Below are 26762 nucleotides of genomic sequence, written 5' to 3'. Positions count from 1 at the left end.
TCAAAACCCTTAAAAGTGAGAATAAAATCCAAACTCCCCATCATAAGCCCTTACAGCATTGCGCTTGCTTACCTCTCTCTCTCCTCTCATTTCGGCCATCCTGGTGTTCAGTCTCTGTGTTCCTGCCACACAGGCCACATATCAGTTTCTCAAACACACCAAGCTCTTTCCCACCCCAAGGCCCTCCTCGAGGGCACTCTGCCTGGGATGCCTCTTTCTCCCACTCTTCCCTCCTCACCTGACCTCTCTTCTTTCTTTTCTTGTCTTTAATCTCTTCTGAGAGATTGCCCCAAGTGGCTCCCCTTCCTTCCACTACTAAGGACCTACTTAATGACAACTTGTAAACAGATAATTGCGTTGGTTAACTTATTTATTTTCTGACTCCTCCACTAGACTACAAACTTTGCAAGGGTAGAGATTTTGCCTCTTTTATTTATGAATGCATATCCAGCCTTAGTATAGAGTCTGGCACACGGAGGCTCCCAAAATGCAGAGTCCACTGGAGATGCTAAGAGAACATCTGAAGCAGACATTAGTGCCAGCATCAGAAGCATCAACGTCGTCTGAGAACTTGCTAGGAATGCATATTATCAGGCTCCAACTAGAATTACTGTTATTGGAAGCTCTGGGGGTAGAAGCTGGTCATCTGTTTGTTTTTTTAACAAGCCCTACAAGTGATTCTGCTATTCCCAGTCTGACAACAACTGCTGTAAGGTATCTTGTAAGATAAAAACATACCTATTTTGTTTAGAAGTTGCTGCAGCCAAAATTTCTTAGAATGTGAGGTACAGTGATATACAGTATATCACTTACATATCACTAAATGTAGTCTCTCATTTTATTGAAGAAAAAAATGTCCAAAAAAGAAATCTTTTATATATTTTAATATAATAATTAGTGATTATTCTGTTTATAAGTTTGCTTTTAAGATAGTGAAGTATGCATATTTCTTATGAATATGAAGTATAATTATGCAGAGTCTTCAAATATAAAGCTACTTTCATACTGATGGCCGAGTATTAATTCAGTTAAATTCAGGTATAATTATGGAACATTTGCATTTCCTACTTCTCTCAAAATAGTTCAAACAATGAATTGATCTGGATAATTTATCCGACACTTTGCGTTTGAGTTGAAATCTTCCCATGGTGATTTTAGTTATTTTATTTGAGGGGAATCATTAGGTTTTCACATCTGAGTGTCCTATAAAATAGAGCTGGCTCATTGAGCAACACAGTATCAATGGGGTCACAGAGAAGATCAAAAATTAATCACTGAAGACAAGACTTCAGGCTGGATCCCAAACACCTGAGTTACCTCACCTCCACTAGTGGATAAAATATGGCTTTGAATACCATGCGATAAGAGGTATATATCCACTGAAAGAGTCAAAATTATGAAGCAAGTGTAAATATTCTTTTAAAAAGTTAGGAAGGAACTAAAGAGAGGAGAGAAACAAAATGCTGATTGCATTTCTATAATGTGACAGGCATTGCGCTAAGTGCTGCTTTTTAGATTATCTTCTATTCTCTCTCCACCCATTTTTATTGACTCAAAATCAAAGGTGTTCTGGTTCAACTAAAGAAAACCAAAAGCCAAGCCTTTCTAAGTAGAATAGTCTATGATGGAGCATAGATTATGATTTCTGGAGGGTTCTCAATGAAATAAACATTTTTAAAATATGTGAGAGCTTTAAATATCATCTTAGTAATTTACTTCCCCTAGGAGAATATATTTGAGCATACCTTTCCTGCTCACTGATTTTTATATTTTAAATACTATATAAGGGCTCTTTTAAGTACTTACTTTTTCTTAAAGAAAAGAACACTATTTCCATATCCATTTTAAGTGATCTAACCATAAATGAGATTTAGAAACTGAATATGTGATCTCCAAATGGATGCAGTTAATATTTTTAAACTAAGAAATTAAAATGAAGCCTCTAGAATGGAAACAATAATAATTTTACCACCTTTAAAACCATGAGAAAATAAAGCTAGCAGGTTGAAACATTTTGTTCCATAGCTTAAATCACAGTGACTTTCACAGCTGTGTCACTTTGTTTACATTAACATGTTATGCTGTGAGTTATGCTTCTTTAAAATCAGATGTTTTCCTCAGATTATCTATTTTGACTGAAATTATTTACTAAAATATCTTGTATAAAAATAATTTCTTAAGAACATTGTAAAAATACATGCTTTTACAAATAATTGTATTTTATATATTCTTGAATCAAGAATTAATTTTACAGTAGAATTTGTGAGTAACGATTTCAATGAAACCAATAATCAAATGCATCTAAAAATAGTCAAAACTTCAGGGAGGTGCCATTTGTTTCACATGCAAGCTAAACACAGATGCTCACAATATAACAACTTAGATCATATATTTCTTACTTTTAAAAATGCATTTCTAATATTTTGAAATAAGAAATACACTCATCCCCAATTCTGAAACCAATATCAAGTTATTCTTAATTGGCTTCTCTACATAGTTTTAAGGAAACAGAAAAGTAATATAGAATTCCTAGATGGATGTACTTTGAAACATACCACGGTCAGAATTCTGGGTTCAGCTGCATTTGGAATCCTTCATTGCTGACAACAGAATTGCAAATGACAATCTTCTCTAAAGCACTCTTCAGCATGACAACAGAAAGTTCTCCCTTCCACTGCCTGCTTTTTTTCCATTAGCTAGAGTGTTACATATTGAATGCAGAACGAAGCATTTGACTGGAGGGTTTTTAGACAACTCTTTAAATGCCTGAGTCTGAATAATGATTAAAAAAAAAAAAAAAAAGCAACTCATCTCTTTATAAGAACTTCTCATTGGTTTTTTTTTTTTTTTGATTGATTTAAGAGGGTTGGCTAGAGGGTGGGGTTAGAGGGATGCCCTCCTGTGTCATTGGTTAATAGTTTCTATGTATGATTCACCTAAGTGACATTTAGTCATATAATGTCAGTGACATTTTGATAATTTTACTGTCAATTTTTAATAATCTATTTCACCTTCTTATGTTATTTGAATGAGCTAGGAAGATTAACATAAAAGGTGGGAGGTGTGTTTCAGTCTGAATAATAGTGGTCTGGCAAAGAAAACTTTTTTATTGGTGAGCCAGGAAATGTTTTTGATAGCTGAATGGTGTTCACTAGGATTTCCTCCTTTTTTTTTTTTTTTCAGATTTTTAAGGAAATTTGCCTAATTTTCTTATTCATGGTGGAGAGGTACAATAGAAACTTTGTGGTTTCTGAAAAATCCTGCATCCATTAAACTTGACAATATGCATATATTGGTTCTGGGTTGCATATAATGAAGTAATTGTACTCTGAAAGAAACAGAAGTAACTTTTATCTAAAAATAAATAAATAAATAAATAACATTGAACATTTTTATCCCCTTCTGGTTAACATTCACATGATGAGATGAAACAGAGGATTACATTTATTTCTGTCAAGAAAGACTCCACAGGACAGCTTGTAATTGGGATTGACAAGACATGGGAGAAACAACCACTGATTGGATATGGCCTTGGATTAATCAACATGTTTAAAAATTGATTTTCCAGTAAGCCACAAAATAGGAAATTTTAACTTCACACAATAGTTTGAAACCTTTAAACAATAAAGGGTAGATTACTATCATCTTTGTGTTTAAACTGCCCGTGGCATCAAGGGATTAATCAAGTCACCCGGGTTTCCATGATTGAGACTCTGATCCGAACTCTTCATTTGTATCTTGCAAAGAAGTCAACAGCAATGACTCAATTAAAAAAATTCCATAAGCATCAGAAATCATTTAATAAATACAACAGCGCTTTATTTTTGTTGACGTTTTCTTTTCTTTTAAGAAGGGAAACAGCTGCTCAAAATATTCATATTCTGATGGGCTCATTTGGTGAGATTAAAAAGTTTGCATGCTGGTGTGAATGGAGGAAAAGGGCACGGGAAGGCAAAGGGCCAGAAGCAGCACAGAAGAGATGAGTATTTTATAGTTTATCAAGATCTGAGCACAGGAGTCTCGGTTTTTTTGGTATTTTTTTCTTAAGCATAAAACATTGAGGAAAGCACAAAATTCATGGTCTTTAATGCATATGATTATTCGCTCCCCAGTAATGTGAACCTGTTCTCTAACTACCTAATACTCTTGTCTCATCTCATGGCTTCTATAGCCCCTTGTGCATGCTTCCATTCTTCCATTCTTCCATTCACAACATAGCCCAATGCTTAAAAGTGTGGTGTACTCTACACAATTCCTACCCACTGCTTCCCCAACCATATAATAACAGAGAAATCACTTGGTCATCCAAGCCTCCATTTCCACTCCCATGAGATGGGAATAAAAACAGACTCTGCCTTTTTAGAGTTCTTGTGAGGTTAAACCAATATAGGTCATCAACAAAATTCCTGAAAAGTCCTTAATAAATATCAGTCATTGTAGTTATTTAATATTAGCATTTATTATTATTAATGTTCCAACTCCCAATCCTGTGTTCCTTCCACTACACACATAAGCTGGGGGGCCTGGAGGTGGGATATTAATAGGTAAATCTGACTTTAAATGTGTTCAAATAACATTAGTTTTGATGTGGCTTCTCTGCCAGCCTTCACGTCTAAGCAGAGAACTGGTTTGAGGTGAGCCTATCATTGATTGAATGTATAAATATCAAGTAGAACAATTATCTGAACCATGTAACTGGTATGCCGACACACTAATTTATTGAGTTTACTTTTACCTCCCACAAACATATGCACAAAGTCTGCAGACAAGCTACTGCAGCTCTCATTTTAGAGCTAAGTACCCCAGGGAGGCTTAGGCGAAAGATCTCCCAAGATGAGCTCTTCAGCTCTCATGGAGAAAACCAGTATGTTGATGATTCAGGAAGCCTCATATATGACTTATGTCCTAAACATTAGTGTCAGGAGAGAGAAAATATCTCTGCATCTTGTTTGTTTACTTGTATTGGCTATGAAATAAGACTTCCTAAGTAGGCATATCTTTTCCTATATAGCTTTGAAAAAACTAAAGACATCAACTTCATCAAATTCATCCCGCACCTAAATCTACTCTCATAATTAAAACGTCTCCATGTGCTGATTTTCGAGCCCTCTGTTCCACTGTTCTAGACATGGCTGTCGAACTGTGTCTTTTTTTTTTTTTTCCCCTGGTTGACAAGGGGAGTTACTATTCTATATGGTAGATGGATTTGAAACTATTTCATCCACTGATTATTCTGTAACCCCAAGGAATATACGCCTTCTCCCTTGTGGCTACTTTTGCTGAAGTTTAGTAAAACTAAGTTGAAACAACCTCCTTGCCTTTTTACTTAGTTATTTGTTGATACAAAAGTAAATTACAATCAGGTCAATCCACTCCTGGGATGTCGTAGCCACACAGGTAGTAAAAAGCAGAGGGGCACCTGGTGGCTCAGTCAGTTGGGCAGCCTCTCGAGTGTGGCTCAGTTCCTGATCTCAGGGTCGTGGGATCGAGCCCCTCATTAGGCTCCATGCTCAGCAGGGAGTCTGCTTCAAGATTCTCTCCCTCCCATGCCCCTCCCACAGCTTGCTCACTCTTTCTCTCTAAAATAAATAAATATATCTGTAGCAAAAAAAAAAAACAGAGCTGCCTACTTCAGAGCAATGTTTCAAGGTTTTATAAAGATGTAATTAATAGGTAAGTGTACTTCTTACAGTTAACTGTAAGTCAGTTAACTGCAGTCCGAAAGGCAGAGGGTTCTGGAATCAGAGAGACATGCTACAATCCAGCTGTGTTCCTGTCTAGTTCAGAGACTGGACGAGAAACTTTAACATCTTTAATCTGTACTTTCTTCATTAGTAAAATGAGACTACTACTCTTCCTGAATTATGGGAAGTTATGAGATAATGCCTACAAACCGTTTACCACAGCGTCTGGTGTATAAGTGATCAATACATATTAGGGGGACAGACTGAAACGCAAATGACGATGGTTACCAGACTACAAAGATGAAGTCTTGAACTGTTCTTGTCTTGCTAGTGTAGCAAGAGAAAAGTAGTTTCAGGAAACAGAATGATCTTTTATTTTTCAAATCTTGCCTTTGTCATTGATTAGCTGTGTAAAATTTAAAAATGGGGATAATATGATAACACCTTTGGCTTAAATTTAAGAATACACGAAATAAGCTTTAGGCCATTTGAATTCTACCACCCAGTGATAAACACTATAAAAACTGTTGTGTAAAATTCTGAATATTTTCTTAATAAGAGATATTTTTATATAATTGATATCAAACTGTACATGTTGCTTTTTATAACAAGCTTCTTATATAATCACACATTATGACCATTTCCCATTGTTCTTAACTAGTTTGGAAGTTTATTTTTCAATCATCTTATTTGAAGGCATTATTATTTTAATTTTATCTCTTACTCTCATTTATGTGTTTAGTTCCCCCCAACCCCTCACAAACTACAGTGTGAGAAACATCCTTAAACATAATCATATGTGCTAACATCTACTTATATTCTCCAGATAAATTCTTGGAAGTGGGTCAAAGGTAATATTATTTTAAGGCTTTTAATCCTTATTGATACATTGTTTTCCAGAAAATGAGGCTTAGTATACACACCTACCAGCAGGCAATAATGAGTAACAGTTTACAGTGTCAATACTGTTTTTTCAAAATTCTTTTCTAATTTGATTCAAAAAAACATTGCTTAGGAGGGCACGTATTGCATGGAGCACTGGGTGTTGTACACAAACAGTGACTCATGGAACACTACATTAAAAACTATGATGTACTGTAGGGTGACTAACATAACATAAAAAATTAAAAAAAAACAAAAACAACAAAAAATTGCTTATATTTCTGCAATTTCTAGTACTACTAATAGTTTCATGTGTTAAATTATACCACTTTTCAATTTTTTTCACTCTTGTATTTATCAGTTATATAATTATATCTTTGTAAATTAAGAATATGAACTACTGCTTGGCATGTATCTTTTCTTTTGTGTCAGTTCATTATCATAAGTTTATCCTTTACTCTAATTTTATTGTAACTTTGACACTGATTACTATGTAAATAGTCAAATCTATCACGGCTTCCACGATCGATTTCCTTGTGGGTTTCAAAAGACCATTTAGAGAGGTCGTTTTACTGTTCTGTAATTAGGAAAAAATGCTTATTTTACATTTAGGTATTCATTTCAAGTTTATTAACTATTTAGCTCTTCAATAATTCATTTTGGTGTAAGATGTACAGTAGGCATCTAAAAATAGCTTAGCCCCTTAATGACTTATTATTGTGAGAACATTTGCACATTTTTTGGAAGACCAATATTTCATTACTGATGTGAAATGCTGCCTTTATCATGACACACAACACACACACACACACACACACACACACCACATTTAGGTTTAAGCAGTTCCACAGTTAATGTGGAAGGCTTCTAGAAAATCTTATACTAAATCTTCTGTAAAATCTACACTAGCAATCAACTAGTGTGCCACAAGTCCCCGGTATTTACTAGGGAAGGTTTCTGACGGTCAAAGTTAAGTACTTAAACGGCACAAGGAAAGGAGATGCCTCCTATGGCTGCAGGGAGTGTAATTCTTTCCTCTATATCAGGCAAAGACTCTGCAGACAAGACCAAGCATCTTTTGGGCTGCTGGAAAGAAGTCTTCTTAGACGAGGCAAAAAAATAAATTTAAGACGCTGGCCAAAAAGATGAAAAAACCAAGATAACTTATTATATGTTTTATAATATATATGAAAAATAAATATTTAGGGTACCATTTCCCACAATGGTATTATTAAATAAAAATATTACTTCAGGTCCTAAAGTTATATAAATATTAGGATTTTCCTTAGAAACTGACTGTCCCAATAAATGCAAATAATTAGCATTTAACTTCATATACAACCTTGTTAATTAAGGCAGCCCCATAGGGCTAAGTTTAGTCACTTATCTTATAGTTTAAGTCATCATTATCTCACAATTACTCGGAAAAAAAATATAGAACACTAATGATCCCTGCACATTATTTGGAGGCAAAGAGCCACCGAGGCACATGAAATAGCTGCCAATGTCCACCTGAAGGGTACCTATTGTAGGAGACGCAGATGGCACCTTCCTTTCACCTTCTCCAACATACAATGTGTCTCCAGCCTGAATAGAAAATCATTCTTGTTACCAGTTGAGTTAAAGATGAACACCATCTGCCAATGCCAGTTGACACAGTCAAACTGAATGGCTTTGAAATTTAAATTTAATGAACTGCTAAAATATTCATGCTAAGATTTTCCTGATCCATAACCTTTTTCCTGTCTGATTTATTTATTTATTTATTTATTTATTTATTTATTTATTTGACAGAGATAGACACAGCCAGCGAGAGAGGGAACACAAGCCGGGGGAGTGGGAGAGGAAGAAGCAGGCTCACGGCGGAGGAGCCTGATGTGGGGCTCGATCCCATAAGGCCGGGATCACGCCCTGAGCTGAAGGCAGTCGCTTAACGACTGCGCCACCCAGGTGCCCCTTTCCTGTCTGTTGTGATACCCAGCATCCTTTAAGAGGAGAAGTCACTGTAATTTGGAATATAGATTCATATTCCCAGTCTCATTCACTATTGGTAACATCTGCAATTGTTTTTGGCACTGTGAAGGATAGTAGCAGCAGGGAATTCTTCATTAATGTCCACTACGGAAACCATGGTTCTGCTTCACAGATTTGTTCCTTCTCTCCTAACCAAACTGTAGATATTCCCTGTAAATTACCCACATCTAGAGACCTCAGCTGGTGTGTAGGACATGGCTCTTTGACAGAGGGAGGGATTTTGCTTCCGAGGGTCATCCAGCTGGCTGTAGGATCTTATCTTTACTTGTAATTCACAAGGCTCTCGATATTAATGAGACAGAAAAAGGCAATACTTACCAAAACTGTTTTAAAAAACAATCCCTTTCTATTCTAGAACTTTGCTTGCAATCAGAGCAGTTGCCTCAGTCTATGGATTTATAGAACTTTCCCTTTTCTTACATTACAAATTTGCTTCCTGAAATTTCTTATTCATGTAGGTGTGACAGAGACTTTGTCAAAATGTAAAAAAAGAAATAAATTTGCCTTTAAAAAAGAGTTCTTCACCAATTTTAGTGGGTATTTGTGATTTCTAACTATATACACATAGTTCAACTGAAGGTAGTCTTGGAATTCTACACTGACTTAATGTTATGACAAAGAAAACACTTATGTAAATAGAGGTTTTTTTTTTAAGATAAACAATGTCAGAATGTTTTAGATAAGCTGGCTAGATACCATGTTATTTAGGTTATAACATTTAAAACATACTTGGGCTCTGTACAGTGAAATGGATAATATAAGTATGTTTTGGAAAACCCAGGGACAATTTTTCAAATCTTCTCAGTAATTGGGGAAGAATTCACTTAATGTTAACAATCAGCTGGTATCAGCCAACACACTATCCTTTAACATTTATGGCTGCATCTGTTACCTACTGCCAAGAAACAAATCATCAGCAGACGATTTTTATTTAGATCATGATTCTATGGGTAGACTGGGCCCAGCTGTGTAGTTCTGATCTCAGCTGGACTTTTACAGGGTCTGAGTTTCCTGGTCTTTGAAACTGAATTCTCTCACATCTCTGCTTCACTTGGGGCAAGATCTTTCGAGTCCAAGGTTCAGTGTTGGCACATTGTCACTTTTGCAGCAGCCTACCGGCCAAAACAAAGCCCAAGGCCATCCTAACGATTCTACCTCTTGATGGGAGATGCTGTAATGACTCATTGAAAATAGAGTGGATATGAGGAAGAAAGACTGTGGCCTACTTTCCATCTACTACAGTGCCTTTGAGTTATTTAAATATGGCCCCTTCCAAAAAGCATGAGTCTAGCTAAATCTAGATTTACCCCATAGTTAGTGTTATCTCTCATTTTTAGAGCCTCTTAGGCCTCTCCATTTATATGCATGCATCTCGTACTGCACTCCAATATTTGGAGAGCAAAACCCATCCATGTGTGCCATCTTTATCTGTTCTACAAATGCCAGGTTTTGCACATAGTAGCTCCCAAATAAATAAAATAAATATTTACTACTATTTGCTATTACTTTTTCAATACTACTTCATCATGGTCAATATCAATATTGGAGATGTTTCTGTTTTCTAAAATATTAAAGTATTTTGGTATAAATGACATGCCAAAAGTTCATGATTTGTGTGTGTGTGTGTTTAGAGAGACATGAAGTGAGAGTTGGGGGGGAGGGGCAGAGGGAGTGAAAGAATCTTAAGCGGGCTCCATGCCCAGCTTGGAGCCTGACGCTGAGATCATGACCTGAGCTGAAATAAAGACTCAGACGCCTAACCAACTGAGCCATCCGGGTGCCCCCAAAAGGTCATGATTTGAAGTAAAATATCCTAAAGATACAACTCATTGTTCTGAAAATTAATTCTAGAATAAACTACAGTGCCTTGCAAATAGATTTAGCTTACTAAATTATCATAAGCAGTGGATATGTTATCAAAATTTAAACTCACCACAGTGATTCAAGATCATTCAGGAAATGTTTGCAAAATAGTTGACAAATCAAACACTCCATATATTTCTAGATTTGCTTGTTTGTTTTTATAGTTGATGAGCTCAACAGACTTCCTCATAAATTCAATGTAAGATACCACCTTGGAGGATTGGGAGTTATTTTCTATGAACCTAGTTTATAGCTGATGGCAAATTTTATTGGAAAGCTCCATTTGTTTTTCTGTAATCCAATACTTATCATTACTCACAATATAGTTACATTAGCAGTCACTTTCCCCTGGGATTTTTGCTCCCTTCCTGTTGACTCTATAAACTTGTTCTGTCATCTCTAAAATGATCCCTTTGCAAATGAGTAACTTTCATAAAGAAATAAAATATCAAATGCTTTGCATAACATGCATAGGGCTGGTTGCAACCAGTACAATTATCCCAACCAAATAATGTGTGAGGTAAGATCTTTAGCCACAGAATTTATACATGTGTTAATACATGCTAATTTAAACAATATGAAAGTAGCTGTTTTGTAACACAAAAATGAAGAAATCTTGTCAATTTCATAAGGTCCATCTTAAAATGTATATAATCTAATATATGCATATAAATACTCATATCATTTAGTGGTGGGATGGAGTAAGAAGAAAGTTGACAAATTTATAAGTGGAAGGCTATCTAGATACTAATCTAAATGGTAGAAATATAGGTCACTGCTCTTTGAGGTTCCCTGTGACAAATGTACACAAATAACATATTCTAAGCAGATTATTTTGCCCTTCATTTGTAGATAAGCAAATAACCAGTTAATCGCTTTTAAACATTTTTTCTTTTTCTCATGTGACCATTTGTTCAAATGGAATTTATGCTGTGCTCTAACCTAGGAAAGGATAAAGTAGACATACTTTAATAGAAGCTAAAATAGTGAGTCTAAAAACATCTAGGTGATGCATGACATTTTTTTTTTTTTTTACATTTTGAGTAAAAGTGCAGTGGCAAAAAAGTATGTATTCGGGCAGATTTAATAAGACATTACACTAGCATTTCTTGGATTGGACAACTGTGGCCTGTTACTATCATCACACACCATTCTCTTATTTTAACATCAAAAATAAAATATGCATACATGTTTAACTATTTTTTTTAAAAGATTTATTTATATATTTGAGCGTCAGAGAGAGCGAGCAGGGGGAGGGGCAGAGGTAGAGAGAGAATCTCAAGCAGGCTCCCTGCTGAGTGCAGAACCCAACCTGGGGCTTGATCCCAGGACCCTGAGATCATGACCTGAGCCGAAATCAAGAGTAAACTGCTTAACTGACCATGGGGCCCCTTAACTATTTCTTCTTAACTTTCATATTCTACAGTTCAAGTCTAATCAAAGTGAGACTGAGAAATGGCTACTGTTGAACAGAAATGACATGGCAGGTATCATTGGTGGCATGTGGTAAATTCTAGAGAAGCAGATGTGCCAGATTTTATTTAATCTTATTTCATTTTCTATTTCAAGCATACTGTGTTTGTCTTCTTATTGCTGCTATGGGCATCTTGAGGAACAGCATCTGTTTTTTCCTCAATATTTCTGATAACTCCTCCTTCTCTCAAGAGACTTGGAACAATGGTTTACAGATAGTAGAAACATTCTAAACACCATGTTGATCAGACAGACACGGGAGGCAGATGAAGTAAACAGAGGGTAGATGAACCGCTGATTTGTAAAGATAACCTAAAAATTATTGGTGCAAAATACTGACCCCATTTAACAAAACAAAACAAAAGAGGAATGAAGAAATTTGATGCAAGCATTTATTCCTACATCTATTATTAACGTTCGTCTAATTTATGAGAGTAATATTTAAATTCTGCCGTATTTCTTCTCTGATGTTTTAGTGGTAACTAATGAAGGGATTTGCAAAATTAATCCAAGCCAAACCAAATCAAACATTAGAGAGATATATATTCAAGGATGGGACTATTCGCCATGCAGTGACAATGAAAGGTGTCATTCCTTGCAAATTTCTTTTACAAAGGCATTCCCACTTTAATCAATAGGAAATAATGGAGAAAAAAAAAAGTGGGCTTGGACTGTGACAGAAGTTGTCTTGGAACATATCAAAAAGGGACGTATTTGGTGTCGAATGACTAAACTCAGATGCTTTGAAGTGTCCACAAAATCATTTTGTTTGAGGGATGGTGGGATTGCTACAGCCAGGGTTTTTTTAAAAAATTGAACTCTAACCTAGTTACTCATCTGCTATGAATTAGTTTCAATGAGGTATTCTCAGCTTCCAGGTTGTTATAAAAACCCACCATATAGTCAGCGTTTCCTATGCTCTAAATACATTCATACGGTTATCTCAGGCACTCCTCAAAGAATTCTGTCAAGCAGACAACATAATACAACTTTACAGAAGAGAAAAACAAGGCTCAGCGAGTTGAATTAACCTGCTTCAATGATCACAAACAGTAAGGAGTAGAACTAGAATTCAAATCTTGGTCCATTCCACGTTCTCATGAAATCATACTGCCTTTCAAAAATTATGAAAAAATGAGGTAATAACCCTCTAAAGGTTAATTTTACATTTCAGATTGTTTAAAAAAAATTTTTGATAACATAAATGAATATGATGTGTTCATACAACTTTCCACTTTTAAGTTCTTAACGAAACATATTAACCTGCGTGCGCTCTTCTCCTCTCCAGCACAATATACATTAATATTGAAAAGAATTGAAAGGTTTTAGAAATACTGTTTACACGTGACTTATTGATAGCTTAGTTTGCATTACCTTAGACAATTTTGCCTTGGATTCAGAATTATCTTTGGGAACAGAGTCTTTGATTAGCCGAGATCGGTCATAATTAGCATGTTCTGATTCATCCATGTAATCCTTATCTTTCCCTAGGGCTAGAAAAGAGAAAGAGAAAATTATATCCACTTTTATCTTTCTTCCTTTTCTCTCTCTTTAAATGTACTAATCTCTTTTTTATTCACGCTTTTCCAAGTTTTAGCCAAGTATAACTTTCTTATGACCCATCCAAAAAGTAAACAAAAAAAGAAAAAAAAGGGGAATAACACGAAAGCTTCCCTGTTAGTGGATTAATACTGACACTACAGTAACTTCTGTAAGAATTACATGCATTTCTGCTGTTTAATGGACTTAAACTTTTTAGAAATTAAAATTAGAATCACACAAACTCATCATCTCTTTTAAACATGAGGATAAAGATTTTTTTTAAAGATTTTATTTATTTATTTGAGAGAAAAGGAGAGAGCAAGTGAGAGAGCACAAACAGGGGAAGTGGCAGAGGGATAGGGAGAAGCAGGCTCCCTGCCAAGCTGGGAGCCCAACACGGGGCTCGATCCTAGGACCCTAAGATCATGACCCGAGCCAAAGGCAGACACCCAACCGACCGAGCCACCCAGGTGCCCCAGATAAAGATATTTCTAAGAATTCAATAGATTCCCAAACATTTATTTGCTTAATTAAAAACTGTATCAATTTTGAGAATTTGCTTTCTTAAAAGTTGGAAAGTTTTCTATATGTGAATTTGACTGAAGAGTGACAGAAGTCTGAGAAATCATAGAAGCAATTCTCACAAACATTACAAGAAAAAACATTTTAAAAAATATCAGGGATGGAAATGAAACTATAACCGCAAGCAAGGAGAGAATACTGAAAATTAATTACCATTAGAATTATAAAAAGCGTAGGAACTTGTGAGAACACATATGAACGATGAACAAGCTAGAATCAGTGCAAAAGAGTATGAAACAAGAAGCTTCTCTGGGGGCTGTAAGTACAACCAGGAACTGCTGACGTGCTTCACACAATCTTCTATCCAATGTGATAGAAGTACCTCTTCAAATTCAAACACAGACAGAATCGTGTATATTTAGCCTTTTCAAATAAAAGGAAATGTTTTGGGAGAGTTATTTTATTCCATCTGTTAACACCTATCAAACATAAATTTTGACATGGACAACTATGTGCAATGCTTTAAAGATTTCAATCATTTGACTTAGTATTATAACAGAAGAGAAAATTGTTTATAATACATGCACTAATTTCTTTTATTAGGATGCTTAAAATCTGCTATAACATATATTATGCCATGTACAGCTAGAGTATCAGAATCTTAATGAATTAAAACTGGACAGGTAGTATTATGTCTTAGTATGTTGTTTTTTTTTTTTTTAAAGATTTTATTTATTAATTTGACAGAGATAGAGACAGCCAGCGAGAGAGGGAACACAAGCAGGGGGAGTGGGAGAGGAAGAAGCAGGCTCATAGCAGAAGAGCCTGATGTGGGGCTCGATCCCAGATCGCCGGGATCACGCCCTAAGCCGAAGGCAGACGCTTAACCGCTATGCCACCCAGGCGCCCCAATGTCTTAGTATGTTATTAATTGCCAATTATGTTAAAATGCTCTAAGCACTTATAATTAAAACCAGATCTATCAAATTAGCTAAATTAGAATTAATTGATGGTTAACAGTTGTTGAGTATATTCTAAGAGCCAGAAACTTTACAGGTATTATTTCCTTTAATCCCCATAACATCTGTACACATGTGGGTATGCTTTTTACCTACATTTAACAGTAAATAAATTAAGGCAGATGGAGATTAAGTATCATGCCAAAGTCACTAATTCAGTAAGGAGTGCATCTTTTTTTTTTTTTTTTTTTTTTTAAAGATTTTATTTATTTATGTGACAGAGAGACAGCCAGCGAGAGAGGGAACACAGCAGGGGGAGTGGGAGAGGAAGAAGCAGGCTCCCAGCGGAGGAGCCTGATGTGGGACTCGATCCCGGATCGCCAGGATCACGCCCTGAGCCGAAGGCAGACGCTTTAACGACTGCGCTACCCAGGCGCCCCAGGAGTGCATCTTGAACTGAAACACATCCAGATCTGACTCCAAAGCTGATGTTTGTGAATATACTATAATGTTTTCCCTAGATTTACATAGATTACATTTTATGCATCTAACAATTATTAGTTAAACAACTATGATATGCCAGACATTGTTTTAATAGTTGGAAATGGAACATTCAAGCCAAAGGAGAAAAACAATAAACAACACAAATTAAGGAAATAGCAAGTGTGTTTTGCGGTGAGTGCACTGGAAAACAGACAGCAGAAAGGAAGGACGTGGGTGTCACAGGTGGGGAGGAGGATGTTATTTTAGTAGAGAATTGTAATAACATTTGAGCAAAGACGCAGGAAGGTGAAGCAGTAAGTGACACAGGTAACTGGAGAAAGAATGGTCTGGATGGAAGGAAAAAAATGCAAAACCTGGACTTGAACTGAACGGGTGTCAGATGAGTGACGAAGAAACTGAAATTTTGGAGTAAATTTATTAGATCAGTTACCAAAACCCCATCATGTCCAGCTTGCTGGTTTCTAAGGCACAAAAGTTTCTCTCTCATTTTTTTCCCTTTCATCTCCCTTCTCTTTCCTTACCTTTCTGCCTGTCTCCTTATCTTTCCCTTCCTCTCTCTCTCCCCATCCTTTTCTTTCTTTTGATATCCAGAGTGAGGAAGAGACCTTTCCGGTTAAATAGCAGTAAGGTAAATGGGCAGCGTAAGCTGGGAGCATGCGCCGGCCTGCGGGTCACAGTCCTGTGATGCCTCATCCTAAACCCGCCCCATCCTACCTCAGCGCTTTCTCTGGCAGTCTGTCTTCTCATCTGTAATAGAGGTTTCTGAAGAAGGTCTCAAAGGGTCCTCCTCCTCTATGCTCTAATAACTTTGCGATTACTAACTTAATGTTTACAAGAGAAAATACAATTTATGTTGACATATCTCATTTACCATGGAATATAAGAAATACAGTTTATAGAAGTTTTCCACTCATTTAAACCTTATTCCATTCACGATTACATTCTCTAGGCAGAGATTTTTATATTTTGTTTTGTTTAATTTTAATTCAATTCAGTTTTCTCTTCTTTCTCCTTAATTCCTACAACACAAATATTCCTGGAACAGGAACATCCTTACATCATCATCTTGCTGGAAGAAAGCTCAGTTTTGAAAGACTTGCCAAATGCTACCAACTTCATGAAAGCTTTTCAGATCCTCTGCTCCTTCCTGCCCCAAAGCTCCAAATAGAATGGTCCTTTTCTCTCCTGATTTCCATCACATTTGGTTTTCCCCTCCTTTTCATTCTCCCATTCTTCCTTCTTTCCCTCCTTCCCTTCTTTTTGTGATTCTTTTGATTTTTCTGAATTTAGACAAAATTATCACAGGACCATGTTCAATCTCTTTTTCATGTGAGTTTAATTTACTACAGAGTCTAGCATAACTTGGTCATTAGTAGATGAGTTAATTTAAAAAGAAAAAGAGAAAAGATGGACTTGTTATTTTGGAAAATCTGGATCATAAGTGACATAATTTTTAAAATTTCCTTTTATTGTTAGGAATGTAAATATGTTTGCCTTTCTTCTTGTTTTTCTTGAAATTATACGGAAGGATTCTTCTGTATATAATAATAGCTTTCTTTTTTTCCTTTTACTATTAGCAAGATTGCAAATTCCTGTCATCGTAATGTAAATTTACCTCTCCTGTCTTGTCTTTTACGATGTTCCTACAGTGTTCCTAGGTTAGAAACAAGAAATCTTACACTTACTGACTTAACATATACTTTCCTGAATATAAAAATGTCTTAACTTGGTTTGTATTCTTTTGTTAATACTGGATTTTTTTTCTCACACTAACTTTATACACAATATTCCTATAACTAATGTTTTGTTTTCTTTTTCATCTGGATTGCTAATAATTATTTAATTGCTATATGTATCAAGTATCCTTCATTCATTAAATCAATATATTGAGCTAGATCACAGTGTACCAGGGACATTCTACTTTGAAGGGAGTAGGAATCACAATGAACAAAAATCCTTACCCTCATGAAGTTGACAGTGACAAAGTTAAGAAAAGAACAAATATAACCCCTATCTATTAAATGTTGATATGGTCAACTAAAAAAAAAAAAAAGAGGGCAGGAAGATAATGGGGAGGGCAGCGATTTGCAATTTTAAATAAGGTGGTTAAAGATGGCCTCCCTGGGGTAACCTGGAGCAAAGATGCCAAAATGGTAAGTGAACCTCTGTGAGAAGAGCATCATAGGCAAAGGGGCAAGTGTAAAGGCCCTGAGGTAGGGGCATGCTTTTCTTGTCTATTCACAGACAAACAGATTAGTGTGACTGGTTAGGAGTGAACAAGAGTGAAGGTGGCAGGGTATCATGTTAAAGTGGTAATGGAGGAAGTGGGAGCATATTAGGGAGGGCTTGGGACCGGTAGAATGATTTTGGTTCTCATTTTGAGTTAAAGAGTGCCATTGGATGAATTTGAGCAGAGTGAATTTGAGTAGATTTTAACAAAAGAACTCTAGCTGCTGCCATGAGAATGGGCTGAAGGGGCCAAGGCCAGAGGCAAAGAAACCAGCTAGGAGTTACTGCAATGATCAGGTAGGGAGGATATGCTTTGGGTCAGGGTGGTATCAAGACTAAGAAATGGTCAAACTGAGGATGTATTTTTTTTTAAAGGAAAGCTAACAGAATTCTATTGGATCTGGCATTTAAAAGAGAAAAGTCAACAATAATTCCAATGTTTTTGGTCTGAACACTGGGAAGGGTGCCATATTATTTTCACATATCATTTGATTAAATCCTTTAAAAGTATTGTTACTAGCCTTCGTTAACCAGTGAGGAAATGTAGGCAGTCTCACATTTGGTGTGTGGCAGAAGGAGAGCCCAGGAAATCTGGCCCTAAACCTTACATTCCTAGCCACTATGTAATACTGCCTCTTGTAGTATTGGAGAGATGATGATTTAGGAATCTTTGAAGCCATAAAATATTCACAAGTTAAAAAAAATAACTGGGTTACATAAAAATTGTAATATATTTGTTGAATGAAAAAGGGTGGAATCTCTAATTATAGACATAGCTTTCTATCCTCCTTAAGTTGACGGTGACAGATCTTTGCATCTTTCATTTTTAATAAAAATATCCATTGCCGAGAAGACACTAGGGAAATGTAAATGACTATATAGTCATTTACTTTCTATAGCAATATAAATTAGTAAAATCTTTGGAACAAAGTGTGTCAGTACGTGTGAACAGCACAACTGGAGAGGGATCCTAAAGTCATCCAAAAGAAAAAAAAAAATCTATGTTCACAGGAATGTTCCCCCAAGCCCATGGATAATAAAATACAGAAGTAATTTCCACTCTAGTAAATAGCAACTGCATTCTTCCAGCTACAGAAGCCAACATCCTGACTCCTCATTTTCTCTTTTGCCTTATGCCTGATCCTTAAGTAAATTCTGTTGACTGAGCTCACATCACCGCATCAGAGAAGCTTTCCTTCACCACCATTTCTAAAATAGAACCTCCCATAGTTCTCTGTCTCCTCATAAGGCTTTATTACTCTTATCAGCAGACATAGAATAACGCACACACATTCACACAAAACATGCATGCAATATATGTATCAGCACTTGACATTAAGTTTCAGCATAGATATATAAAATACATGTATGTATACACATGTGCATATGTATACATGTGTATCTATGCAAATTAACATGTTTTACATGCATATATTTGTGCTTGCATTCATATAAGAAACAGAAAGAGCACCTACATATCTATATGTACGTAACAACACTTACAACTCAATAATAAAAAGACAAACCACCCAGTTTAAAAATGGGTAAAGGATCTGAATAGACATTTCTCCAAAAAAGATATATAGTAGCCAACTGCTGTTGGCTTTTCATGTGTTTACATGAAAAGATGCTCAATATCATTATTTATCAGGGATGTGTAAACCAAACCCACACTGAAACCACTTCATAGCCACTGGGATGGCTATTATAAAAAAGATGGACAATAACAATTGTTGGTGAGCATGTGGAGAGATCGAGCCCTCATGAGCTTGGATGGGAATGAAAAATGGTGCAGTTGCTGTAGAAACCAATCTGGCAGTTTTTCAAAAGTTTTAATGTACTACCATATGATTCTCCTAGATACATACTCAAGAGAAACGAAAATATTGATTCACAAAAAACTTGTATGCCAACGCTCATAGCAGCATAATTTGTAATAGCCAAAAAGCAAAAACAATCCAAATGTCTATCAACTGGTGAATAGCTAAATAAAACATGGCTTATCCATACAATGGAATATTATTTGGCAGTAAAAAAGAATGAAGTGCTGATCAATGCTAAAACATGGATGAACCCTGGAAACATTATGCTAAGTGAAAACTACTAGTCACAAAAGACCAAATATTGTGTAATTCCATTTTTATGAATTGTCCAGAATAATCTATAGAGACAGAAAGTAAATGAATCCCCCTGAAGCTTAGGGGATTGGGGTAAGAAGAAAAGGTGACTGCTAATAGGTATGGGGTCTCCTTTTGAGGTGATAAAAATATTCTAAAATTGGTTATGGTGTTGGATGGCACACCTCTACGAATATACTAAAAACCATTTAAGTTATACACTTAAAATGTGTGAATTGTATGGTATGTGAATTATATCTCAATAAAGCTGCTTATAGCTATATTTAAAAAAAAACATGATTCTCAGAGCTTAAAAACATCATTTAATATGTTGAAGCAGGGAGCCTGATGTAGTGAAAAGATGATGATTTCAGCAAACTCAAATTAATCCTGGTTATGTCATTTATTAGCTTAACGGAAGTAGGTTAGTTATAGTTTCTCAATCTGAAAATCTGGAATAATAAAATCTTATTTAAGGATTAAATGAAATAATCTATGTGATTTGTACATATAAGGTATTGAAGAACTATATATTCTTTTTCTTTGATCTTTCTTTAAATCCATAATTCTGGTAATTAGGAATCTACAAAACCACTATGGTGCAACCTTCCCATACATTGCTAATGATAGTGTGTTTCAGGATTGCCAGAGTAGTTGGGGCTGAAGATTAAAATAATAATAGTAATGGCTTAAGGTTATTTTTATTCTTTATAATTTTTATGTACTAAAAACCATTGAGCTGTACATTTAAAATGGGTGAATCATATGGTACATGAATTATATCTCAATAAAGCTGTTATATTAAAAAAAACCAAGATTCTCAAAGCTGAAAAAATCATTAAATATGTTAAAGCAGGGAGCCTGATATAGTGAAAAGAGAACTAATGATGATTTCAGCAAACCCAAATTAATTTTTTCATATTAATGTTAATGAATATGAATATGAATATTTCCAACATACATTGTCTTATTTGCATCTCACAAAAACTATTAATTCAAACAATCCTGATTTACAGTATAAGAAAAAAATCAAAACATAATATTGGTATCTCCATTTCATAAATCAGGAACCTGAGGCACAGATGCTGTACCTTTCTACTGAGTGATAGAGTTAATACCTGATCTTCCGACTGCTCATAAATTCCATGATTTTAAAAATTATAATTCCGCTGAAGTTTCCTATGAAGAATAAACCTAATGGTCCATATATAGTTTACTCTGGTTAGAGCATGATGATAATGAAGATCCAGACTTAATTCGTTGCAGTTCCTTTGCTGCCTACTTCTCCCAACACTAGCAATGTTCTAAAGTCCTGACGCTAGTTGGTCACAGTGAGGGTACCGCCAGAGCTGTATTCAGCCAACCCCACAACTAAGCAAATCTTGAAGATAAATGCTTTCTACAATGTCAGTGTACCAGTGTTTTTTCCTATCCACATCCATCATTCCATACATTCACCCAATCACCAATTACCCATCCATCATTGAGTAGACAGTATGTATTAGGTAATATGAAAAAGACAGATATAAATAGCAATTATTATCATCTAGTGAACTCAGTGTAATAGTATTATAACCAAAGTGCTATAATAATAGAAAGTAGGAACCATCTAAATGGGTATTCCGAAGGACTTCCCATAGGAATAATGTTAGAAAGGCACTCTCCTACTACTTAAGAAGAACCGTAGCTATTAGGTCTTTAAATGCTCTAAAAAAGGTTTGTCAATACGACTTACATGAAAAAGAGGAATGCAATTAGATTAGGTCTTCAGTGAGAAAAATAACAGAGCACTGATTCCTAACAGGTGGGAAAAATCACAGCAATGAATGACATCATGGAAAGCAAAGCAGTAATGGAGAGCAGAATCTCCAAAGATATGTGTGTCAGTATCCTCCTTGGCTTTCCTCCATTCACCTATCCTTTCAGTGATCCTAAAAATACTCCTTGAGCACCTACTACGTGCCAGGTACTGTTCTTGATTCGGCCTGTAGGCACCAACAAGACTAGGAAGGCTCTCTCCTCTGGAAATGGAAAGAGGGAAAAAAAAATAAATCTTAAAATTTCCAGTAATACCTCTCAAGTCAAGATTAGGAGACACAAAGTGAAGCGTGTATGAATCTGGTTTCTCTCAGTGTCGGGCCTTGGGATAAGAGCAAACTTATTATGAACAAAGAGCAAAAGCGGGCTGGAATGGCTGCAGCTGTGTGAGTCAAAGGACGTATTAGCAAATGCTCCAGAGCTGGAACAGGCCCAGATCTCATAAGGCCTCTGAAGGCTACAGTAAGGAGTTTACATTTTACATGTAGTGGGAAACTGGGAGGGATTTGACTAGAGAAATGACGATATTTAATTTTCCTTTTATGAAAGCTTCCTGTAACTGCTGTATGGAAAACAGACCATAAGACAAGCACTGGAGCAGGGACAATTAGGAAGTCATGATGTTGATCTACCCAGAGACTGGCACGCTGGACGAGGCGTGATAGAGCACTTGTAGCGGCAAGTGCTGAGCAGTGTCAGGTTCTAAATACAAGTGGAAAACTGAGCCAAGAGGACTTACTTAATGGATTTAAGAAACAATTGAAAAGATGTACTGTGACTGTGAGGCTGTCACAACTGGAAAACAATCTGTTCTTTCAGTGTAATTCCCTTATTTCTGTAATCCTGACATAGCTTGGTAACATTACTACAAAGTTCTTTTCTATGCCATCTTAATATAAAATGCTATTTGAAAAAATATCAAAAATTATTGGAGGTTATTGAATATTACAGAATGAAAGCAAAATCACCATGTACTCATTTGACCGTAACTGTTTTAAGAAATAAAATGAACACTCTAGCAAGCTGAACTATTAAGCTCACAGAAAGAAAATTATCTTAACCACTCTAATATAAATCACTTCCTAAGGGACTCACTTCATAGCATTAAGGAAATGTTGATTTCACAAGATTAGATAGATGTATATTTTAGTTGGTTGGACTCAAATTATGTTGGTTTTAATAAGCCCTGATTATTTCACTTCAAAGTTATCTGATTTTACTGCAGCATGAGCGTGGGCAGATTCAACCATCAGTTACTTGTTAATATGGATTTCTCTGTCCTTGTCATTTTACAGAATACTAGCAAGAGAGAGGGTGGATGATAATAGCAGGGCTTCCAGGACTGATAGACAAGAGTATCGTCACATAGGATTTCAAATTCACTGTTACATGGATTGGCACATTTCAGAATAATTGTGTGTGTGTGTGTGTGTGTGTGTGTGTGTGTGTGACTGTGTCTGCCTGTGTGGCTGGAGGCACAAGGTGGAATGGTGCTCTGGCTCTGTGAGCTGTTTTATGAAAAGTAGAATTAGGGGTGCCTGGGTGGTTCAGTCAGTTGAGTGTCTGACTCTTTGACTTCGGCTCAGGTCATGATCTCAAGGTTGTGGGAACGAGCCCCTCTTTGACCTCCCCACTCAGTGGGCAGTCTGGTTGAGAATTTCTCCCTCTCCCTCTGCCCCTCCCGCCCTCACTGTCTCTCTCTAAAATAAATAAATAAATCTTTAAAAAATGAAAAGAAAAGTAAAATTAAAGGCTCACGATGGCAATATAAAGAATGACGGAAGAAAAACAAACAACGAAATTCTAAACCTCCCAACCTGATCAGCCTTCTTCAATCAATCATCTCCCAAATATATTTTATCATGCAATGTGACCCCCATCTTTTGCTGCTCACAGCCTCATATTTATTAGCATTGCAGAGCCAGTATTCTATGGACATCACTAACCACCTTTCACCTCCATGGACTGTATTCCTACTGTGATAAGTGATAATTAAGGGAGAAGATGAAGGATTAAGACTTCCTGGGTTAGAATCTCAATTCTCCCTTGGAGAGATGTATGGCATTTGGCCAGTTATTTTATCTCTTGGCCAATTAGGTTCCTCAGGTATACAAAGAGGCTACTAATAGTATTGAACCCAAAGAATTGTTATGAGAATTAAGTGAGGTAAGTCAGGTAGACAGTTGTGTAATAAGTGTTCGGTAAATAATTGTTATTCCACTCTGCCATAAATATCACATTTTGATAATAGAAACAGCTGGTTAGTGAAGATATCTCTGAGCCTAGCAAAATTTGGGGTAAAAGATAAGCTTAATGAGTGAGTGAAAAAAGCAATGAGCAAATATTTGTTGAATCTTTATGATGTGCTAGGAGCATGATGGAGTTATGCCCTTCATTCAATTCAATAGTCTTGCAAAGTATGGATCATTAATTCCAATTAATAAATGAGTTTACTGAGGTTCAGAGTGGTTAATAATATGTCACAGTCACACAGCTAGTAGACACAAGAATGAGAATTTGACCAATGTCTGGCTGGGAAAATAGCATTTCATCCATAATATACTACAAATCCTGTTAGGCAATTTTAGTGGAAATGTCCTGCTTTGAATCAACAGAACCAAGAATGTTCCGTCCTCCATAGCTATCATTTTGAACAATGAGGTATACTCCTCCTCAGTGAAACACTGACTACATGCAGTTAATTCTGCCACAGCATTGGTATTCTCATAGGGCAGTTCAAAGTAGTACACTATTTTAAAAAAAAAAGGTAGGGGGGGATCCTGGGTTGCCCAGTTGGTCGAGCGTCCAACACTTGATTTTGGATCAGGTCATGATTTCAGGGTCGTGAGACCAAGCCCCACGTTGAGCTCTGTACTGAGGGGGTGTGTGGTTAAGATGCTCTCTCTCCCTCTGCCCCTCCCCCACACTCATGCGCTGCGCGTGTGCTCTTTCTCTTGGGAAAAAAAAAAAAGCCATTAATTAGATGTATCTGTCAGGTTCCAAAAATTGTATTAGCTCCTGTTGGTACTTGGAAACACCCATGGGTTAACCAACCCTATGCTAGAAGCTGGCAGTCTGCACTCTAAAAGCAAAAATAGAAAACGTAACTTCACTGAATTGAAAAGAGAGCATGTGTTGCTAACACACTCGTGCTTTATTTAATTACACTCTTGGTATATTTGACATTGTTATGCTTAATCTCCTCTCAAAGACGAAAAAATCATATACATTTTAGATATGCGGGTGATTCTAAAGGAGTACTCTCCAGCCTGGTGTTACACTGGGATGGAGTCCTTGAATGGTTGGTGATAATACAGTCAGCCAGAAGTGCATTCTCACCTTCACTGTAAAGGCAAATAGCTCGTGTGTGCATGCTACCCCTTCAGAAGCTGTGACGATTCCCTAAATAGAGTGAATGGTAGCCTGATGCTGGGTGTGCTAAAATACTATGAGGTACAATGTCTGGAGAGGCAGGAACACAGGTCAAGTGTGTCAGATGATTGGGACACACTGGAATGACGAGGAGAGAAACATTCATGGAGTTAGGACATTTAATTACATTAAGCGTTTAGAGAAAAGGTTAACATTTGTGACAGCATTATCACAATTATTTTACTACCAAAAATAATATGCATCAAATTGAATGGAAAGGTTTGCATGACTAGAGTTATTGTTAGTCTATTAATTAGTATTTGGGAGAATTATTAGTGAAAGGTGCTTTGCAAACTGTATCACCTGAATGGATATTTTGGACAAGGTTTTTGCTCTTGTTTTTGTCTTATTAGAAAATAACAATAGTAACCTTTTTCAGAATTAATTACTATGATAAAGACCTTTGTACTCTGATTGAGTGTATTTGTTCTGATGAAATGTTCTCTTGGATATTGATGCTGTATATGAAATGAACCTGCTGGTGGCTGTCTTCCCTTAATTAGGAAACTTAATAAGCCAGCACTGTCTCTATGTCACACACACAAGAGTGAGTATTATAAGAAACATGACTAATTTGCAGTAATTCGGAGTGCTATGATAAATAACGCAGCTCATTGTTTAAAAAATAATGAAAAAGTACCTTAACAACGTCCTCAGAAAGAAATCCAGATACATGTTTTAGGCTAGAAATTATTTTTTTAAATTTTATTTATTTATTTGTCAGAGAGAGAGAGAGAGAGAGAACGAGCAAGCAAAGCAGGGGGAGTGGCAGGCAGAAGGAGAAGCAGACTTCCCACTAAGCAGGTAGCCCGATGAGGCAGGACTCGATTCCAGGACCCTGGGATCATGACCTGAGCTGAAGGCAGATGTTTAACCAACTGAGCCACCCAGGAGTCCCTAGGCTAGAAATTTAATTCTGGCTATACTTAATATTTACCTGGGGGTGCAGTTAAAAGTATCCATCCTGATTTCATTCCTCAGACCAAGTAAAATTGATTCTTGGGAGCTGGGACTCAGAGAGTTTTAAAACTCCCAGCTGACTTGAATGTGTAGCCCGAGTTGAGAACCACTGACGTAGGTGATGTGGCCAGGCCACCAATATGTTCACTGATGCAAACTCAGGGCTAACCCTCTGAAGGTTATACATAAATTCACTCTGAGGTTGTAAAATAAGTGTTGTAACAGATTAATTAACATTACTCTTCGATAACTTCTGGCTTTCTTTTCTTTCTATTTAGTTTACGAAAAAGAAAAGCCCCAGTTCGAAGGCATTGCTCATGTGCAAGTCTGGCAACTACAGATCTGAATGCAAATCTCGCTCAAATGAAGTAAATCTTGCATGATAAAAGCAAAAGGCAAAAGAGAAGGTTGAGCAAACTTATCTCTGCTATAGGAAAAATAAATAAAAATTATACTGACTACAAACCGAGGGTCAGGATAGAATCTTTCAATATTACTGCTATTTCAAATACTGGGTGACTATCAACCAGTTTCAAGTTTCAGCTCTGAAAACTCTCCATAGAATGTGTGCTATTCGGACTGAAATATAAGCAATTTTCCCCACTTACAAAAAATTCTGATGTAAATTTTTTCTTTACATATCTTTATTATATATTTGCAGTGTTGTTTGGAGAAAAAAAAGAAAATATAGACGAGAAGAAACTACAAATAATCATACCATAAAGATACACACTCTTAACTAA

At 36.2% G+C, this 26762-nt stretch overlaps 1 protein-coding gene across 1 annotated transcript in view; it reads right to left on the bottom strand.

The window, feature by feature from the left end:
- The window catches only part of ANO3 (anoctamin 3), a 385842-nt gene that overhangs the window by 146392 nt on the left and 212688 nt on the right, over positions 1-26762 (bottom strand). Inside the window, exon 5 of the mRNA XM_040638905.1 lies at positions 13311-13429. Within this exon, the coding sequence (XP_040494839.1) occupies positions 13311-13429 (119 nt within the window). The remainder of the gene's footprint in view (positions 1-13310; positions 13430-26762) is intronic.

The sequence above is a fragment of the Ursus maritimus genome, unplaced genomic scaffold (genome assembly GCF_017311325.1).
Source record: "Ursus maritimus isolate PB19 unplaced genomic scaffold, ASM1731132v1 scaffold_23, whole genome shotgun sequence".
Taxonomy (NCBI): Eukaryota; Metazoa; Chordata; class Mammalia; order Carnivora; family Ursidae; genus Ursus; species Ursus maritimus.
Note: the sequence above shows the minus strand (reverse complement) of the source record. Positions and strands in the feature narration are given on the sequence as shown.